Source organism: Natrix helvetica (assembly GCF_964273705.1).
Source record: "Natrix helvetica genome assembly, chromosome: 5".
In the NCBI taxonomy this organism is placed as follows: domain Eukaryota; kingdom Metazoa; phylum Chordata; class Lepidosauria; order Squamata; family Natricidae; genus Natrix; species Natrix helvetica.
The window spans coordinates 26,146,619-26,168,973 of record NC_138551.1 but is presented as its reverse complement, the minus strand read 5'-3'; the positions used below and the strand labels follow the sequence as shown (position 1 = coordinate 26,168,973).

The 22,355-nt window shown below is 41.0% G+C and overlaps 1 protein-coding gene across 2 annotated transcripts in view; it reads left to right on the top strand.

Annotated features, from left to right (window-relative positions):
• RSRC1 (arginine and serine rich coiled-coil 1) overlaps nucleotides 1-22,355 on the top strand; it is a 164,618-nt gene continuing 142,263 nt past the window's right edge. The window contains exons 1-3 of one of the 2 annotated variants that reach the window (XM_081955299.1): nucleotides 2-159; nucleotides 1,930-2,120; nucleotides 5,669-5,794. In XM_081955299.1, coding sequence (XP_081811425.1) covers nucleotides 1,939-2,120; nucleotides 5,669-5,794 — 308 coding nt within the window. In that variant the 5' untranslated portion in view covers nucleotides 2-159; nucleotides 1,930-1,938. Of the gene's footprint in view, nucleotides 160-1,929; nucleotides 2,121-5,668; nucleotides 5,795-22,355 lie in introns of both variants that reach the window. The other variant, XM_081955300.1, reaches the window with a different exon arrangement.

Below are 22,355 nucleotides of genomic sequence, written 5' to 3'. Positions count from 1 at the left end.
AATCGATAACCTCGGCGCTCCTCGCCTGGGCACGTGGATGGATGAGCGCGGGGATGGCTTAGCAAGGTCTGGCTGGCGGTCTGGAGGAGGAAGGCGCTGAGCTCAAACTACGGAAGCCCGGCAGCACGGAGGCCTTCAGCCGGCTCGCGGGCGCCTGAGGTAAATGGCTCGGAGTGCGGGGATGCGTGTGTGTATGTGTGGTTTGCCGTGGGGCTCCGAAAAGAGGCGGAGGACTAAGGGAGCTTTTAAAAAAAAGCCGGCATAAAGTCTCATATTCTGGTTTTCGGGCATATAGGAGGCAGAATCCGGTCTAGTAGCCTGGGAAGCCGTATAGTACAGGCAATGCTCGTAGCCTTGGCAGTTTGTAGGCCGTTCACTTCTCCTCGAGCGATGGAAACTCTCTGTTTGGTGGGGGGGGGGGCGGTATTCACATCCCGGCATTTCCTTCAGCTCCTCGTCTTTTTCCTCCGTCAGCTGAGGCGGTGGGGAGAGTTGCTGGGCAGGGAGGATGCTTGCAGGGGCTTCTTTTCTCCGAAGCGCTGAGAAAAGCCCTCTGGGTAAGAAAGGTGGCCCGGAGCCGCCTTTGCTTTCGAAGCTGTTTCTAACAGTTTGTCCATCAATCCCAAAAGAAAGACCGCTGGCTTCCATTTTCTATGAATCTTTAAAATCCACTGAATCAGTATATGTCCAAAAATCCAAAATTTTCTAGCTTTTTTTTACTTGTCGGCCAGCTGCCGATTATAATATGTATATTTCAATCCTTTCAACCAGGTATGTTTCCATTGTTCCACCTGTATATTGTAACTAAACACTTCATTGTACACTCTTTCACTTGTTCTATTTCAAATTTCAAAAACAAAAGATTATCCATTTTAGCAATTGCATATACTTCATTTACACATAATTCCATTTCATCCTTTTTTAATTGAAAAACCATAAACTCTTTTGTTTGTTTTAAATCTTTCTAATAATTGTAGCTACGAAAAACATTTGCCAGCCATTTATTTCTGTCACCAATTCTTCTTGATTTTTATTTTTTGTATCCCCCCTTGACAAAATTCTAGTATCTCAGTAAGCTACCCATTTGGGTTTGCCTATTATTTCTCTCTATAAAATGTTTCTTTTGCTGATAGCCACAAAGTTGTTTTGGGGCACAACTTGGGTTTATATCTATTCTGTATTCTCAGTGTGGCATGTCCAGCATAATGATTTTTAAAATCCACATTAACTTTGGCTTTGTCATACCATAAAGATCCATGCCAAATATCAGGGTGTGTTGTTCTGAGTCTAAGAGCTTTCTATTTCTCAGCAGCACAAACCAAACCACACCACACCACACCAAATCACACACCACCACCACACACCCCAAAATCCAAAACCCACTCTCAAATCAGGTAGACACAATCCTCCTTTCCTTTGCACCTGTAATACCTTATACTTAACTTGTGGGTTTTTTCCCTTGCCACACAAATTTAGATTATTTACATATTTCTGTTAATATCCTCAACTTCTGTTTGTTAATCTTAAAATTTACTAATGCACCAAATTCTTTTAGTTTTCCCAGTAATGTTTCTTTTCGTTTTTGTACCTCATAAGGTTTTACTAGAACTGCATTAACAATTATGTGCTTTCTATGAAATGCAAGTTGGTCTATCCATTTTATAAAGTTCTGTTGAGCTTAATAGGATTTAAGAGTGTACAAACTTACATTCTAAGATCATTTAGTTTATTTTTTTTAAGGTTACATAGAGCATTGTGTCATCTCCAAAAGTGGTAAAGTTTGCATAATTATATTTTGGAGAATAGTGTTTCGTATATAGTGAAAATAGATAGTAGGTATGATTTTTGTTTCAATTTAAGACAAGGGAGTAGAAATTTGGTAATGATACACTTTTCTATTAATTGTTTTCTAATTTTTGTAAAAACTAGCTTACTAAAATGGGTCGCCATTCATCAGACACTGAAGAAGAAACTAAAAGCAAAAGAAAAAAGAAACATCGTAGAAGGTCATCTTCAAGCAGTTCTTCAGATAGTAGAAGTTACAGCCATAAAAAGTCAGGAAGAAAATCAAGATCACGGTCTCGAGATGTCCAGTTTCGTTCACATTCGTATGAAAAAAGGTATTACTTCAGTTTTAAAATTGTTGGTAAATGAAACTTTTAAATATTAATCAGGTATAGTTCAGTATTTGATTCTATGATGGTAAAAATGTATAAATTGTAACATTCATATAACTTACTTGGGTCAGTTTATATAATTTGCCTAATTAACTTTTTTTAAACAAATGGCATTTTTTAGAGAAAGAACTGAATCCATACAGTTTGTCCTTGCTTACCAACAACTCATTCAACGATCATTCAAAGTTATGTTGTCACTGAATAATAAGACTTTAAACCAGTCCTTGAAGTTTGGCCATTGCAGCATCCCTAGTCACATGATTTAAGTACTTAGCCTTTTGAAAGCCAGAAAGTGCTGGGACAGAATGAGGTTGGGATAGTTGTTTGCATTGGAGAATGACTAAGGCTTTTGCTTTTTGATAATAATATAGCTTACATCTTGCAACAATACCTTTAATTCCATCAAACAATTAAATCTCTGTATCCCAGGTTCCTGGGATGGACCAGAGAGATAGAGAGATAGATAGATAGATGATGATAGATAGATGATAGATAGATAGATAGATAGATAGATAGATAGATAGATAGATAGATAGATGATAGATGATAGATAGATAGATAGATAGATAGATAGATAGATGATAGATAGAAATTTAATCTAAATATCTATTTGACTGTGCAATGAACTCTGCAAAGAAGTTGAAGAAACAATGGGCCACCTAGTTAGATACTGCAAGAAGATCACACAGACTGACTACAAACAACAACATAACAAAGTAGCCACAATGATGCATTGGAAGATCTACAAGAAGTACTATTTGTCTGTAAGCGAGAACTGGTGGAACCATAAAACAGAGAAAGTAATACCATCAAACATCAATGTCTTTCTATCCCGGGTCCTTGGGAAGGACTTGATAGGAGGAAAGAAATGCCAAATCCAGTTTAAACATCTGATTGACTGTGCAGCCAACTATAATTTATTAAATTTATAATAAATTTAATTATAATAAATATAAGTCAATTGCCAGTGACTTTGGGCGCTGTTAAAACATTTAAAAAGAAAGAACAATGCAAGAACCACCAAAAGCAGGACCCAGAGAAAGGATCTTGTGGAGAAAATATGTTATTTATTTTACTCAAATACAGTAAGAAAATATTTATCAACTAATGTTCTCTAATTCCAGAATGATTTTATCAGTAACAAAATTTTGACTTTATATCCTAGAGTGGTTTGTGTGTGTCTATGTGTGTGCAGCGCATATGCGTATGTACTGGGATTTTTTTGCTACCCAATTTCCTTTGTTTCAAATTTTATCAAAGGTCTATTAATATGCCCCCAGTAGCATATTTCCTTCTATTACATCTCTGATGTTCTAGGAGTAAGCAGTACATGTACATACTGACTTTGTTACACTGTTCTGCAGTCTGAACAGTATATAGTATATACTTTGGAGGAACAAGGACGCATGCTGTGAACTAATTTGTCTCTGAAGCTACATTATATTCTCCACAAGAAGCACTGATGAAAGTAGTATGAATCACAGTGGAGAATAGTTTTATGTTATAAAGTGAAAAGAGCTTAAATCTTTACAATATTCATTGATTTAGTTTTAATTAGATATAAGTTTTTAAATTTGGAGAAAAGGGTTTAATACAAAGTTTTGACAGTTATTAAGCTTTTAATGTCAGGATTTTTTCTAAAAAATCTAAAAAACTAATATCCATGAAATGTGCATAGTTTTTCCATAGAAGTCCATGTTCAACCTGAAAATTTATCAGTAGTATCTCATTGCCAGTAAGTGTCCAAAAAGATATCTATACAATACAGACAACAGATATTACAATATGCTATATGACTTTCAAATATATATTTCTTGAGGATATATTGATTGATAGAATTTATAGATCATGCATATCCTTCAAGCCTGAGATGTATTAAAGTAAAAATCTTATATTTGTTTTTGTTTTACTTTTAAGTGGTTTTTATGTTAATTTTGTAGAATAAAATAGCAATACAAGTCAGAATTTGTAAAAAAAAATGAGAAAAAGCATCACTTTTGCTCTGTTAATATGTACAGCAAAGTCACAGTTTTTTCTACCCTGGGTATTTGCAAAACTCATGGCTTGCTTTGCTGAGTTAGGTTGTGAAGGGGCATACTCAGAACCCTGCTGCTTTCTCTGGAGAGTATCACACAAAGTTTGATGATTTTGTCTGCTTTTAATAATTTTTGCAAATAAAATATCTCACATTTAGGCCAGTCTGGATACCAGCACTGATAACTTTGAATGGTTAGATTGGGTTACTTTCAGTTTGTGGCACCCAAGGATATACAGAAGCTGATGAAGACAGTGCATTCTGTTGCTTATCTTCTTGATCACCTGCACAAGCTTGAAAGGATTGACTTGGAACCTTGAGCCCAGAAGTTATAGACAGACTTACAAGTTGTAGTCAGTCTGGTCTGCCTTGCTAGCTAGGAGGGAAGGAAAGTAGGGGGTTGCAAGCTCCAGCTGATTAACACATGCTACAGCCAGCCACATTTCTCCCTTGACTGGATGAGTGACTGCAGAGATCCAGTGGGGCTGGATGGGTGATGAGTGAGCTCTGATCTTTTAAGTCTGTCATAAGGGTGAATAAGTGCGGGGTGCTGCAGCAGCCATAACTTTGAGTTTATCATAAGTAGTTTTTAGGAGTTCTGTCATACAACAGTCACTAAGTGACCAGTTGTAAATCAAACGCTACTGTAAGCACCTTCTCTAAGTTCATAACATAACTTTCAATTTTTCTATTAGCTATTATTTTTTTCTATTAAATCCATACATCACAATTTCATTTATTTGGTGCAAAAAATCCATCGGGGCTTCCAGTCAGCATTAAAAGTAATCAGTGTCTTTTCTTTAATTAAAGCTATCAATTTTGCCATTCTAGCCAACTCCCATTAACTTTACTATTCACTCTTCACTCTTCAAATGTAGGCAATGACAAATCTTTCCAAATCTTGTGCATATGAAAGTCTTGTTGCTGTTATATCTAAAAACTAAGTTTCATTAGTTTTTACAACTACGTGTCCATCACTCCCAGAGGAAAAATCTCTGGTTTCTATTGTATATTATCTTCAACATCATTTAATTAATTTACATATTTGAATTTTTTTTAAGATAAGCTTTTTTACGTGTCCACTCAGCATGATAAATTAGATTTCCAACATACATTCAAAGTGCCTATATACATTTTAAATAATTCTTCCAGTGACCAACATTACATCATTTTATTAAAATTATCTTTCGATAGTTTATCATTTTATTTAAAAAGTCTCTTTAAGCTTTTTGAGTTGTCCAAAGGTCTTCTAGAACTTGTATATTGTTTTGATAGGTTGGATTTAGCCTAAGAAAAAAGTTTTAATAACTATTTTTGCTTACTTTATCTACATTTTGGAGTGTACATGGTGGTTTTTTTTTTTTACTATATTTACTATAAAGATGAGCTTATGTGATTATGCAAAAAAAAGATACGATTCATTTGTAAGTGAGTTTTCTGCTGATATCTATTTGAGGCGACGGCATCGATCAAGCAGCAGTTCTTCGTATGGGTCCAAAAGAAAACGGAGTCGTAGCCGATCAAGAGCACAAGGAAAGTCATATCGGTCTCAGAGATCAAGATCAAAAAGCAGATCAAGAAGGTAGTTTTGCCCTGGAAGAACAATTGCCCAGATAAAATGTTTTTCACTTTGCATTTCCAAGTCTTAAAACCCCTAATTAGTGATTTTATGTTAACTTCAAGATTATAAATGTAACCGCAAAAGATTGAAATATTTTGACTTTGATATACTTTTTATATTGTGGTTTAACTTGGAGTTCCTTTGTCCGTATGTATTGTTCAGACTTGATATAAGACCAGTTTTGTTACAACATCCATTATACAAAATACATGGTGATAGTATATATAGGTCATATCAGATTTAAAAGTAATCATGTTGTTGGGTATTAATTTCTAGAAAATGTGTTCATTTGAATATTTTGCTTAAGATAAAGTAAAAAGTACTTACCAATGCTCATAAGTAATTTTTATTTAAAAAATACTTATAGTTTTATGTGATATCAATAGAGTTATAAAACTGCAAATATTTTGTGAACCTGATATCCACAATAAATATAGCAAAATAAGAGTACCAAGTAATTTGTATGAAAGCTGAAATTATGAAATAATAATCATATGAAATATTGATGTTCTGCAGAATCATGATCTTTCTTTATATTACAATTATTTCAGAAAAATAGTTAATAATATATAAAAATAGAACACTTTATTTGAAAATATGCATTTTATGTAGTGATTGGAGATCTAATGTTTTATTTTTGTGGCAATACAAATTTATTAAGTACATGTTAAATAAAATAAAGATTATTTTTACTATTAATTATGATGATAGCATGAGGAACTATTTGTTGCAAGAGTTCAGTGATAATGAATACTATAAAGTACCTGAAATTATTTTGTATCATAGGATTGGTGAGATCCAGCTTTTGTATTCATGACTTCAATATACTGCTTATTAAAAAGTTATCTATAATTTTATGGAGAAGAAAAATCAAGACAGAGTGCATTCAGATCTGCTTTTAGTTTTATCATTTGGATGAAAATATAATCTTATGGAATTCCAATGATTGCAGCAGTTTCAAAACCTCTTCATAGGTATATGGTAGCTATTTTTATTAGGGTGTTGTCTCTCTTGAGACATTGAAATGTAAAATTTTGCAGTATGCTTTTCTTTGATTACCAGTATATGTTACTCAGTTTCCAAAGACTTGGACGAGCTTTTAAATAAAACAAAACACAAAAATTATTATAAAAATTATAATAAATCAAGAACTTAACAAATGAAACCATGATGCATAACCATTTGAGATTGGCAAAATATCATTTTTTTCCCCAAATACTTTTCTGAAGGGTGCAGATGATTGACTCAGCATATATTTGCAGTGTTGACACATTTACCATAATACCACTACAGCTTTAAAGAGAAGCAATGTTCTCCTACATCTGTATCTATTATTAGATTTTTGCAAATCCTTCAAAAGTGTACTTTGTATGTCCTCCAGCATGTTCCAAAGCACTTCTTCAAAGGTGCATCTTTGATAATGGGTCTTATTTCTGAGATTTATTTTTTATTTTATTTCTTAGATTTTTAGACCGCCCCTCTCCCAGAGAGGCACTCATGAGAACTGGGAAGAATGTGAAAAAGGTGTTTGTAAACCTGATCTAGAAAGCCTTAAACTGAATATTGGAGAAATGAAAACAAGAGTTTGGAAAATAGTAACAATGCAAAGTACTGAGAATAAGCCTGGGAGTGAAAACAAATGCAGGAAAAAGTCAGGGTACAAAACTCAAGTATTTTTTTTTGTAAAGCATTCAGGGAAAATAAGAAAAACGAGTCTTAATTCAGAAAGGCAAATACAACGTAACAAGTATGAAGGAACACAAGAATTGAGGGATACAAGTTAATAAAAATCAATAGGCCATTCAACAGGAAAGGAGATACAGACATTCCCTAGGTTAAGAACAAGTTCCGTTCCCTAACTGTTTATAAGTTCAATTTGTATTTAAGTCAGAGCTTGGATTGCCTATTACTAAAAATGGCGGACAGCATTGACCTTCCTTGAGCCAACAAAGTGCTGAAGCACAGTGCTTTCAGGAACCCCTGAAAACAGACTGTATATTAAAAACATATGGATTCAGCGGTTTCTGAGAGCACTGTGCAGTTTCAGCACTTTCTCAAAGAAAGGTAACACTCACTTTCTGCCATTTTAGTAATAGGCAGTCTGCTTGTATGTAGGGATTGTCCTTGAGGTAGACATTCATAACCCAGAGACTGCCTGAAATTTTGAGGCTGTCTGGCTCTATAGTGACTCTGGGCAGCTTAAATGTAAAAATTGAAAGAACAGTGTGTGTGTGTGTATATGTATGCATGTATGCATGTATGCATATGTACATGTGTGTGTATGTATGTATGTATAGACAATTAGAAAGCTGGAAACAAAACAATCCAAAGAGCAAAAAAATTAACCAAAGGGGCTCTGGATAATACTGTGGATATTAGAATTTTTAATGAGAGAAAAAGTAATAATGGAAGATTTTTTATTATTTGGTTGTTGGAAAACCAAGTCAGCTAGGACTGCAAGATCCTACAAATTGCTCTGTGGTCTCACTAATTGTTTCATTTTCCAAAAGGTTGAAGGAGAGAGAAAGGGATTGGCTTTCCTAGATATGATCCTAACCATTAGGGAAGAGCTAGTTGTAGAGCTTGGATAAGAGACGACTGTGGAGAGACATGATAATTCTTCAAGTATCAAATGAACTATTTTAAATAGGCAGACTTGTTGAGAGAAGACAAGAAAAAGTAGACTTAAATTACACTGAAGTACATTTTGGTGAGAGGTCAAGAAAAAAACCTTTGTTACTCATAGCAATTAACTGTATCTATAAGAGAGTATATGTATGTGGATTATAAATAGTGGCATATAAGGTGGTTGAATAAGTTAATAAGTTGTCATTTTTCAGAATGAAAGTACATAATAAATATCAGTAAAACGTTTGCTGATGTGGAACAAGCCCGATCTGTAGATGAGGAGTTGAACACAATTATTTGTTTTCCAATGTCTTATGTCATTACAAATTGAATAGGTGCATATTTTCAGCAGATACTTTATCTTGTCCACTTGCTATTATCTATGTCAGTTTTTAATATTGTGTTTCTTTGAAAAGTACATTCTCCAAAGTTGGTGGAGACAGTGGTCATGCACGGGTTAACTCAGCCAGTAACCAATAGAACTACTGTAAGTCTACCAAAGTGATATCATCGCCTCTGAGGAGTGTCCTCCCGCTTTTTTAGACTCAGTTCGATCAGAACTGGCTGTGCTAATTGCTCCCTCCTCAACTTATCTATATAAAAATACTGAATTGGCTACTCTAATTGGTTTTAATTGGCCTTCCTTGAAAAATTTGGCTTCTAAATTACGGGTGGAGGAGGGATCGTTGCTGATAGCTCCTCTCGGAGCCAGGCCTCTCACTTAGCTCCAGGGCTACTGAAAGGGACTGCCAGCGTTTCTTTCAAGGCTTCTGCCTCCTGACCTTGTCTGCGGCTTACAAAGTCTTCCCTGGATGCACTGGCCGTTGGAAGCTCTGCTCAGCATTGTCGCCTCTGCTGGCTCTCCCTTGCTGCTGAATGCCACTGAATGGCGCTGCCGTGAAACCACTGCCGCTGCATGCTGACACCGACACTCAGCGCTCCCGCCACCGCTAGACCACCGCTGCTACCCCCATCACCTCTGCAGCCTCTGCAGGGCCATCAACACCCTCATTTCTTCCGCAGACTCGGTTACCTCATGGCGCCCGGCCCATAGGCTCTGTAGCCTCAGTGGCCATTTTGTTTTGGCGCAAAGAAGTTCCGGTGGCCATTTTGACTCCCTCCTTCGGACAACAAGTCATGAGTACAAACCATGACTTCCTCTTCTGTCCATGAGCCACAAGTGCCTCCACCTGCCTTGGCCTCTGCTCCCACCACTGAGCTCCCTCCATCCGGAACCCATAGGCGCAGGCCTGCCCCAGAGGCTCCCCTCACTGAGCCCCCTTCCAAGACTCCCAGGTCTAGTCACAGGAATACAGCCAATCCACCTTCTCGGGAGGTTGGCAATGCCACTCAGGCTCCTCCTAATAAGGCCAGGGGCAAGACCAAGAACACGGAATCTCATCTGTTTCAGCCCCAGAGGTCTGTTCATCCTAGTCCTCCTCCCGACCTATCTTCTTATTCGGAGGATGATCTCTCCCCTCCTGCATCCATTATCCAACCTGAAGAAGCCATGGGCACGGGCAATCTGGCCTGCAGTGGGGATGAATCCGAGGGTGGCAAGAGCCCTTATGAGGAGCCCCTCTACCAGGAGGACATTTCTCCTCCATCCCACCGCCATTCTTGCTCACCTGGCATGGCTGATATCATATCTGAGGCCATCGAATGAGGCGTAGTAGCAGCACTTAAACACAGGTCTTCTAACCTTTCCATTCCATGCAGATCTGCTTCTTCTTCTGGTTCTAGATGCAGGGATGGTGGTCTCTCGGCTTCTTCATCGCATGAGTTACCTGGCACGTCCAGTCAACTGTCGGTTTTCGAAGAGGAGGAACGCCCGGCAAGAGATTCAGATCTCTTGGAAGACAAGGGCTTCCCTCCGACCCTCTACCTTTGTCGGTCTCTTTAAACCTGCTGTCTTTCAGTCTCTTCTCTTTAAGGCCAAGAGGATTGCTGGTATCCCTTCACCCAAGACTCCTCAGGGAATGGAAGCGGAGAAGACTGACACCACTGTCCCCCTCTTCATCCAGCCTAAGGTAGAAAAGAAGGTAATTCCACTGCCCAGACTCTTCATAGATATGGTTCAGAACCAAAGGGCATCAACAGGTACAGGCCCCCTCCCCAATACCTTGGACAAGCGCCTGTATAATGTGGGACCAGAACTCACCAAGGCTCTAGAGGTACCTTCTATTGACTTACTTATAGTTAGCCTCTCCTCTCCTAACGCAGCCTCGGCAGCTCCTGAGGAAGCTCTTCGCCCTGAAGACAAGAGAATAGAACAAACTCTGGTCAAGGGACATCCGGCCTCGGCCTGGGCCGTCAGGGCAGCTACCTCTGCTTCTTTCTTTAGTCGCTCTGCTCTCTTATGGCTAAGACAACTTCAAGGGAGACTTCCAGCCTGGGATTCTAGACTCGCAGGGACATTAACAAATTGAAAGCGGACCTAGAATACATTGCATATGCCTCCTTAGACGTGGCCCGGTCCGCGTCCAAAGCCATAGCATCTTCTATCACCATCCGCCAGCTCCTTTGGCTGAAACAGTGCCAGGGCAAGCCCGAGCCAAGTGGAGGCTTGCCTCCTCTCCCTATTCTTCCTCCCTTCTCTTTAGTCCTCCTTTAGAACCTCTACTAGTAGAGTCCAAGGATAAGCGGAAGGTCCTGCAACCGTCCACTAAGAAGCAGAAGGGTCAGAATCAGTCCTTTTATCGTAGGCAGCCCTTTCGTGGTCAGGACGGGGAGCAATCCCCAATCTCAAATTTCTAAATCGATTAATCAGGTACAGGAGATTCAAAATGCACTCTTTCCTGTCAAACCTAGAGAGTGTGTGCAAACACGATCACCTCACATCAATGGACCTCATGGAGGCTTACCTCCACGGGCCCATTCACAAGCAACACAGACGGTTCCTACGTTTTTTCTATGCGGGTCGTCACTTTCAGTATCTATCATCAGCCCCAAGGGTTTTCACCAAACTCCTGTCAGTCGTAGCACCCCACTTGCGAGCCAGACCCATTTGGATCATGTGCTACCTGAACGACATCCTCTTGTTGTCCAGGTCACACAACCAGGCTCTTCGGGACCTCCAGGACACCTTACAGGTGCTTCAGGGGGTAGGATTCTCCATCAATCAGGAGAAAAGTCACCTTGTCCCCACCTCACGTCTAGTACACTTAGGAGCCCTCATTGATTCCTCTCAGGGGAAGTTCTTCCTGTCTCGGGAACGCCAGATCAGCCTCAGAGACATGGCCAACGAGGTGCGGAGGAGACAGCTGGCCCCTCTTCTCCAGCTGTCTCAACTGCTGGGGAAGATGGTCTCATGCTTCTCCATCGTTCCTTGGGTGTGGCTTCACAGCCGCTGCCTTCAGTGGTTTCTTCTGCCATTCCAGAAAACCAACAGCAGCTGTTCCCTAGTGAAAATCAGGTTGACTGTAGAGGTAATCCAATCTCTGGACTGGTGGATTTCCCCAGCCATTTCTTGGGGATCCCTCTTCAGGGAACCTCCACGTCTCGTAGTCACGATGGACACGAGCTTAACAGGATGGGGCGCTCACCTGGAGGATTAAGTGATTCAGGGTCTCTGGTCCGATTCCGACCTTTCCCACAGTATGAATTGGCTAGAGTTGAGGGCCATTCATCTGGCTCTCCTTCATTTCCAATCCTCACTTCGTAACACACACATGCTGATTCGGAGAGACAACACAACGACCAAGGTGCATGTCAAGGGGGGACGAGGGCGGTATCTCTCATGGAGTCTGCCTTTTGCTTAGGAATCTGGGTGGAGGCCAATCTTCTCTCTCTCCACGCCAAACACATCTCGGGCAACGACAACACCCGGGCAGACTGGTTGAGCCGCACAATATTCGACCCTACGGACTGGAGCCTGAACCGGCGCATCTTCAAACAGCTGTCATCCAGGTACGGGACTCCGGTGCTAGATCTATTCCCAACGGCATCCAACACATAGCTGCCCAGGTACCTGTCTCGTTACACGACACCAGGCTCAGAAGGGACGGATGCCTTAAGGTGCAGGTGGCCTCACGTTCTCCTGTACGCCTTCCCTCCCTTCCCCCTGATACAGAGGGTGATTCGGAAAATGATAGAGGAAGAGGCCGAGTTCATCCTAATCACCCCTCATTGACCGCGCTGATCCTGATATGCGGACCTGATCAATCTCTCAGTAGGCCCAGTGTGGCACGTTCTTCACCAGGGATCCATTCACCATCCCGACCTGTCCTGGCTCCGCCTAACTGCATGGCGGTTGAGCGGGCGGTCTTGAAGGCGGCTATTCAGGCTTCTCGCCACCCGGGTACTAACAGAATATACGAATCAACGTGGCAGACTTTCATTACTTGGTGCCTTTCTCGAGATGCCATTCCCCTGGAGGCTTCAGTTCCCCAGGTTTTGGAGTTCTTGCAACAAGAGCTTGATTCATTTCATTTCATTTCATTTATTCACATTTCTAAACCGCCCCCTCTCCCAAAAAGGGACTCGGGGCGGTGTACAGTCCACAATAAATCACAGATAAAATAGAAATATAAATAGAGCTATAAATATATGTATGTATGTGGAGGAGGTTAAAATTAAGAGTCCTGTACAAGAATAAATATGAGGCTAAAAGCCCTAAAAACAATTAAAACTAAAACATTACCCTTAAAATAACCAGATGAGAATATACTACCAGGAGTTCATAGATGTAACATTTATAATCATGCCAGGCCAGCTAGTCGGAACAGGTGAGTCTTCAATTTTTGACGGAAGGAGCGGAAGTCCGAGGTGGTTCTAATGTCGGGGGGGAGGTCATTCCAGAGGGTTGGGCCCATCACAGAGAAGGCTCTACTCCTCGGCGCCGCCCGCTGGCATTGCCTAGTGGACGGCACTTGGAGAAGGCCCTCTCTGTGAGAGCGGATTGGCCGCAGGGATGTATGTGGGAGGATGCGATCCCGCAAGTAACTAGGTCCTGAGCCATGGAGCGCTTTAAAGATAGTAATCAAGACCTTGAAACGCACCCGAAAAACCACAGGTAGCCAGTGCAGCTCGCGCAGGAGCGGTGTTACGTGGGAGTATCTTGACCTCCCCATGATAACCCGCGCGGCCGCGTTATAGACTAGCTGCAGTCTCCGGGCGCGTCCCAAGGGAAGCCCCATGTAGAGAGCATTACAGTAATCTAGGCGAGACGTCACCAGCGCATGAGTGACTGTGCGTAGGGCATCCCGGTCCAGTAGGGGGCGCAATTGGCGCACCAGGCGAACCTGGTGGAACGCCCCCCTTGCCACGGCTGCCACATGGTCATCCATTGACAGCCGGGCATCTAGGAGGACGCCCAAATTGCGTGCCCGTTCCACAGGGGGCAATAGCTCGTCCCCTATGGCCAGCGATGGAGTCAGCTGGCTGAACCGAGGTGCCGGAAGCCACAGCCACTCAGTCTTGGAGGGGTTGAGTTTGAGTCTGTTGTCCCCCATCCAGACCCCGACGGCTTCCAGACACCGGGACATCACCGCGACAGCCTCGTTGGGGTGGTTTGGGGTTGAAATGTACAGCTGCGTATCATCAGCGTACAGATGGTATTCAACCCCAAAACCACGGATGATCTCGCCCAGCGGCTTCACGTATGCATTGAACAGAAGGGGCGAGAGAACCGACCCCTGCGGCACCCCACAAGAGAGTGGCCTCGGGGTCGATCTCTGCCCCCCTGTCAACACATATTGCATCCGGCCGGAGAGGTAAGAGTCGAACCACCGTAACACGGTGCCTCCGACTCCCATCCCCTCCAGCCAGCACAGAAGGATACCATGGTCGATGGTATCAAAAGCCGCTGAGAGATCTAATAGGACCAGGATAGAGGAACAACCTCTATCTCTGGCCCTCCAGAGATCATCAACCAACGTGACCAAGGCTGTCTCAGTGCTGTGCCCGGGTTGGAAGCCGGACTGGCGTGGGTCTAGATAATCGGATTCATCGAGGTGACGCGGAAACTGCTGCGCCACCACATTCTCAACAACCTTCGCCAAAAAAGGGAGGTTGGAGACTGGACGATAATTAGCTAGCTCCATTTGGTCGAGTGAAGGCCTCTTGAGTAAGGGCCTCACCACCGCCTCTTTCAAGACGGTAGGTAAGGATCCCTCACCCAACGAGGCGTTCACCAGGCCCAGAAGCCAGCCTCGTGTCACCTCCCAGGATGCCAGTACCAGCCAGGAGGGACACGGGTCCAATGAACATGTGGTGGGTCGCAGCCTTCCACGCAACCTGTCTAAATCCTCGGGGGCAACAGAGTCAAACTCCTCCCAGAGTGGACTCACAAGACTCACTGTTGACGGCCCGTCCAGACCACTGGAGGGGGCCCATCCGCTCCGGATCTGAGCGACTTTGTTCTGCAGATATTCTCCAAACTCCTCTGCTCTACCCTGTAAGGGTGCCCCCCGCGTCTCTTGCACCAAGAGGGAGCGGGTGACCCTAAACAGGGCGGCAGGGCGGTTATCCGCAGACGCAATAAGAGCGGCACAATGTCTACGTTTGGCCGCTCTCAATGCCACGAGGTAAGTCCGTAAATAGGCTCTTACCTGTGTTCGGTCAGACTCGGAGCATGAGGATCTCCACCTGCTCTCTAGACGTCTCCTCTGGCACTTCATCACCCTCAGCTCCTCGGTATACCAAGGAGCCCTGGTGGGTCGCTGCCATAGGAGAGGTCGCAAAGGCGCAACCCGGTCCAAGGCCCCAGCCATCGCCCTATTCCAGGCGGCCACTAGGTCCTCCAACCGAGCGCGGGTCAGGGCTACAGGTAGCGGCCCAAGCTCCGACTGGAACCTAACTGGTTCCATCAGATGCTTGGGGCGGTACCAGCTTGGACAAACTGGTTCCGCCTCCTCGCGGTGTGGGGTAGCGCCAGGGAAGTCTAGCCGGAGACAGGAGTGATCTGACCATGACAGGGGAGTAATGTCTAAGTCCCCTATTCCCAGATCACTCGTCCACTGCTCAGATACAAAAACAAGGTCCAGTGTGTGGCCACCTTCATGTGTGGGGCCCTGAATTAGTTGGGTCAGGCCCATGGCTGTCATGGAAGCCATGAACTCCCGAGCCACCTTGGATGCTGCTCCCGTCGACGGCAGGTTGAAATCCCCCATAACCAAAAGTTTGGGGATCTCCACCGCCGTCTCCGAGATCAGCTCGAGGAGCTAGGGCAGGGCTGCTGACGTATAGCGAGGAGCCAAGTATACAATCAGCAGACCCCACTGCCTCCCTGGGCCCCATTTCACACCAAGTGACTCACACCCGGGTGTCTGAGAAACAGTGAACTCCCTCGGCTCTAGACCATCCCGTATAACCACCGCCACCCCTCCACCCTTACCCAGGGCCCGGGGCTGATGAAATGCATGGAAACCTGGTGGGCACATTTCCACGAGGGGCAAACCACCCTCGTGACCCAACCAGGTTTCTGTTATTCCTGCAAGGTCCAGCTCCCCCTCAGAGATCAACTCATTAATGAGGGGGGCCTTGTTGGTCACGGACCTTGCATTGCAAAGCATCAGCCGCAGGCCCTGTCTCTGTAGATCCCGACCACCTAGGTTGCGGGGGTTGGTACAATCGACCGGGCGTAGCCAGCAGCCACGGTCTCCCAACCGACCTTGTGATCTTCTCTTGTCCTCGCATCCCCCCCCTTGATAAAGGGCTCTCGCCAAACACCCTTCGGCGACAGGTTCTCTCTCTGGTTCTCTCTCTTCATAGAGATGAGCCCCTCTCCTTGCACCCTCATGTCCGCCACTTCATTAAGGGTGCGTCTAATCTCTGCCCTCCTGTCATACACCGTTTCCCCTCGTGAGAGCTAGACAAAGTACTTGGCTTTCTCACTCAACCACCCTTCGAGCCTCTCAGGTCAGCCTCATTGCATCACCTTACACCTTACACTGAAGCCAGCCTTTCTGGTAGCCATCACGTTGGCATGGCGGACCTCAGAACTGGCGGCCTTTCCATCTGATCGGACCTATCCGTATTTCACCCGGACTGTGTGGTCCTTCACCTTGATCCCACCTTTGTTCCAAAGGTAAATTCGGACTTTCATCGATCTCTAGACCTCTTCCAAATTTCTGCCCTAATCCTTCTCACAGTCTTGAATGCAAATGGCACAGGTTAGACGTAAGATGTGCTCTTAAGATCTATATCGCCAAGACAGTAATCTTCAGGCGCACCGAAGCTCTCTTCGTGTCTTTCCATCTCACAAATAAGGGACTAAAAGCTTCTCCATCTATGGTTGGGTGCTGGATCCGATTTGCCCTTTGAAGTGCCTACCTGGCACATCACCTCACTCCTCCATCCAACATCACGGCGCATTCCACACGCAGTGCGGCTATGTCGGCAGCATGGACAAGGCAGGCCTCGGTGGAGGAGATCTGCAAGGAGGCCACCTGGACGACTACTATTCCCTTTATCCACCATTATAAGGTAGACAGATACGCTTCAGTGGATGCAGCATTTGGTCGGCGGGTCCTTCAACAAGTTCTTCCCTCTTCAAGCTCCTAGCCCAGTCCCATTCCCACCCGGGGACAGGCCTAGCTTTGGTACGTCCCAAAGGTATGACTGCTGTCTCCACCAACTTTGGAGAATGGGGTGTTGGTTCTTACCTGATACGCCCCTTCTCTGGGCAGATGGAGACAGCAGTCATCCCCACCGTTTAAGGGTCTGGCCTAGTTTGCAGAGGGAGTTCTGGAAGAAATGCTGGAGCATCAAGGGATTGAGAGCAATCGAATAGCGCACAGCAGTCTACTTATCTCCTTCATCAAGAAAGCGGGAGGACACTCCTCAGAGGCGATGACATCATTTTGGTAGACTCAGTTCTATTGGTTACTGGCTGAGTTAACCCGTGCATGACCACTGTCTCCACCTGCCCAGAGAAGGGGTGTATCAGGTAAGAACCAATGCCCCATTTTAATTTATTTGTTTGAACAAAGCTCTAGCTTTATAAAAGCAAAATAAATTATACATTTGTCAAAATGATGATATGGTCTTTATAGATTTACTTTTGTTTTGTGCTGTTTTAGGTTAGATAATTTGTCTTCCCATTCTTAAATTCAAGTTATATAAATGGCTGGTACATTGATTAACATGTAGTATTAAACACCCAGATTTATCTGCGTTTTAGCTGTGGTAAATCTAAGAGATTCAGACAGTAGAGAGAACAATTTGAGTGTTCACTGAAAAGCCTTTTCTGATAAGTATATTATTTTACTTAGACCTATCACATTTCTAAAATGTTCCTAATTTTAAAAAAATAAATATTCCAATGTTCGTATTTAGCCATCAAAAATAAAATAAGTTTTTTCTGCTAAAAGTAATTTGGGCTATCTTTCTAAATGGAATTTTACTTTTGAGAGAAGTAAATTTCATATTTAAAGAAAAAAATTAAAAATGAATTATGTAGTCTTTCTATGTTTTCATATCTGGACCGTATTGGCTAAATTTGAGATGGGCAATTTGTGATTCTACAAATGCAGGAAGTTACCTTGTCTTAACGGATTTGGCCAGTTAGTGGTGTATTTGTTTGAATGCAGCACGCTGACTCCAGAGTAAAAATTACAAGATTTTTCATTTGGTATGTTTTTAAAGAACTATGTACTGCACTGTTGTATTTTTCTTATAGAAATCAGGATTATAAATTACGACTAGTAAACTAATCTGTTAGGCCAGTAAATCATTATCAGACTGTTAACTCTTAATTATTATCTTCTGTGCTTTAAGTATTTTTCTTTATCCAAAATGAATATTCGCACTGCAATTTTTTATTCAATTTTGAATGCAATCTGAATAAAAAATGAGATTCCCTATAATATAGATTTACAATTGTCTTTCAATAAAACAAGGCTGTACAAATAATGTAAAATCAAAAGCTAAATTTCAGGAGAACAACAACGTTTTTACATTAAATTAATATTAAAATAGATTTAGTTTGTTTTACTCGCATTTGCTTAATAACGTTTTGTTGTTTGCAATCTTTTTAAACACAATAATTCATCTGAGAAATACAGGCGCATTGTCAGCAGAAAAATTGAAAGTAACAGCTCACTTTCTGAAACCACAGATATAGTGATATAAAAAAAATTCAGCTCTACAAAATTTAATAAATCATCCTATTTCCTAATTTGATCATATTAGATCTGATGTGGGAGAAGCATTTCAAATGCCATCTCCTCATTAATATACATCAGTCTGGGGAATGGAACAGAATACTTATGTGGAGATGTCACAGTTAGTGTTTCTTAGTTTACTAAGTGGAACAGGTTGATGTGATACTGAGTGCTATTTGTCAATGTCTTGTTAAAATGGTTTGGGTCGAGTTATGGAGTCCAGAAAGACGGTGGCTGATAAATCAAATGTGGATTGAGTGGACAGGAGGCAATGATTGATACTCTGACAGGATATGAAGAAAGGAATCTTGATACAAGCATGCACAATATTGAATATGAGAAGGAAAATGACCCTAGAGTATGGATATTATTCAAGGAAATGAGATTAATAATATCAGTTTGAAATTATTGCCATGTGAAGATTAGGATGAGGCAGTTCTTTTTATAATGTTATGGATTTCTTGGATAGTATTACAATTCTATATATATTCTAGATATGTACAGTACTGAATTATTCTTGCGAATGTTTAAATTATTAACTTGTGTTAATTGTGCAAGTTGCATTCTTCATATTCCATGTAAGTGTTGCATTATTTAAATCTTTGAATTATCAAGGCTTTATTTGAATTAAAGCAACAACGTTGGAGCAATATTAATCTTTTTAAACAAGTTAAGTCCCAGTTATTATAACTTGTATTTAATAGCATAATTTATATATAATATGCTAAAGTTAAAACTTATTTTAGAAAATTATATTGAAAATATATCAGTGAAAGCATTTGTTTTAATTAATAAAGCATTTGTCTTAATGTATGCAATGAAATAATGCGTTTTCCTATTCGACTGGTAAAACTTAATGATAATTATGTTATTGGATTGCTAGGATGCAGCGCAATATGTTATAAATCTTTTGTATCTAAAACTAGTATGTGTTATTTAGAAGATCTAGAACTGATATTCTAAACTGTTAAAACATTTTTAGACATATGCACAAATATAACATTCAAAATGTCTATGTGATGGTAACTTATGTGATTATCAATATGTTCATGATATAGGATAGACATAATTTTGGGATTGATATTCATGGCATCTTTTATTATACACTGCAGATTTATGGTATATTTGTCAAGTATTAGGTATTCCTCTTCTGATGATATCTAAGTGAGATATACTCAAAGTGAGAGGAATATTAGGAAATGAAAAATGGCAAAAATTTACCTTCCTTCATTTTGCATATTCATTATTACTTACAGGTAGCCTAAAATGTTTTAACATGACACAAATAGCATAAATCTAAAATTAAATTTTCATGTAACTAAAATAAATGATTTAGATATTTTCCTATATAACTGTAGTAATCTTTTTTCAGTTATACCCCAAACTTTTATGTGACGAACTGTTGAATTAATTAATGATATTAGATTGCAATTGCCTGCAAATGGTAAACTTGTAGGAGGCATAAAGCTATTCAGTCATATGTGTAAGATTGGCAACTGACAAAAAACAAACCCTAATTCAATGTGATAACACACAAAAGCCATTTCCATGTTAAGGCTATTATGAGAACATTCCATTATTTTGAAAGGCCTACTATTACTCTAGTTATTTTAGTAAGTGCAGGTTACTAAATTTTTGAACATCAGATTGAAAAATATTATTAACATGGCAAAAATAATTTATAAGAGGGGAATCAGAACAATAAAGGGTGAAAAAGTGAAACCATGTGTGCAGCAATTTGTGGTTTTGTCAAAATTGATGAGATTCAAACTTTCATTGAGGAATAATGTTGTGAAATAACAATATGACTAGAACCCAGAAGACATACTGTATAGATGTGCATTCCAGCCGATGCATACATACATACAATATTTTATTTGTTTGTAATGTAATGGTGGCCATGTTTCACCTGAATTTAGGAGAGAAGCAATAGATGCCTCTGCCATAGGAAGAGTAGGCAGGATGAAAAAAACATGAAAAAAAAACCGTGCAGTGTCTAGCTTCTCCACCATTTTGAACTTAAAATCAATCCTGCAGATTTCCCCTTCTACAATAATTGAGGGCATGTGATATGTAGGTATATGCATGTTTATGTATGCCATGCAGTATGTACTATATTGTAATATTGAATTGTAAGCTACCCAGAGTCATGGACTGAAATAGGCAGCAACAGAAATTGAATAACAATGAAAAACGAATGAACACGTATTGAGTCCATTGCAGTTGGACACTTAATATAAGAGATTACAGCCCAGAGTTAGGACAAAACAGTACATTGACTGAATTAAAAACTATTAATTAAAATAGTCTATAAAGTAAAGCATCTCAAAAAAAAGTAACTGGCACTTCCTTTTGCTGACTATTGCTTTCTCCTATACAACCGTTTTTATTAATAGAAATTTTCCTTCTAGCGGAAGCAACAAAAACAACAAAAGACAGGGAGGGAGGGGGCTGGGGGGGTAGATAACAGGATAGTCAGAGTAAGAGAAATGTTACCTAAGTTGGGAAGACAAAAGAGGCAATGAAATTGAACAGAGATCACTTGAGGAAGAGAGGGAAGGAGAGAAGCAATCCGGCAAGAATTAAAAGCAAATATGCATGTCTGAGAATAATGTTCCAGGATCCAACTTGGGTCAGTCATTTGGACCAAAGATTTAGTCTTTTGAGCTTTCGGATTCATGCTGGAGCCCATTCTCAGGGAATTTCTTTCTCACCAGATTAAAGTTGATGCAAACTTTGTTTTGGTGCATGAGTCAGATCTTCGAATTCATAAGGATCAAAATTACCATATGCGTGTGTTTTTCAGCCAAACGTAGGAGGAGGACTTGGCATGCGTTTCACACATGCCCAGAAATGTCAACTTTAAAAGACGTCCACTTTAAACAGTATACTCACATAACCAGATCTTTGGCCTTTGGATTTCTCAGACCTTTTGGTCTCTAAATACTTAGAAGTAAAGGTGGCACAGAGTATACCTGTCTACAAAGTCTGTTGCCCATGTGGGGGATTTTGTGCAGCTTGAATTTGGTTGCTCCTTAGCATATGAAGCAGCAGGACAATGTTACTAAACTAGGTATCAAGCTGAGCATCCCACCTGAACTTCAAACTGGAGTTATCAGAGAGGTGGTAATCTGTGGTTTGCTAACTATCTCTACATTAGTGAACAAGGTTATTACTCTAAATCATGATGACATTGCCATTAACATAGTTTGACATGTCACCTAAATTGAGCTAATGATTGAAAAGTGATGTATGTGCATTAGTTAGATTATTGGTAATGCATTTTCTGGTACTTCAGAAGTTACCAAATTTCAGAGTAGAATGCAGTTATTCAAATAACATATTTTAACTTAATTATACAAAGTTGCTAAATACCTCCAATTACATATTAAATGGTAAAATTCACTTGATGGCTAGTTGTTGGTTTTTGTTGTTGTAAACTAAAGATGCCTTACAGCTTATTAAATTCATTTGGTGCCTGGCTCTTAGAATCTGATTCCTGGGTATATCAAATATATGTTAAAAGTTTGCCTATTAAAACTATTAAGCTTTTTGGTTGCAGATAAGAAAAAAATCCTTATGTAAGCGTCTTTATTTTTTTCCAAATTAAATTTTAAATGCCAATTAAGAAGTTGAATATATTAAAATAAAAGCAAATACATCCAAAATAGCTTCACCTTATGGCTAGTTAGGCCTTTTCTCAAAAGTAGAACCTTTGCTCTGAGCATAGCTTTGAGAAAGATATTCAGCTTAATGAACACATTAATTAAAACCATAACTATTTATAA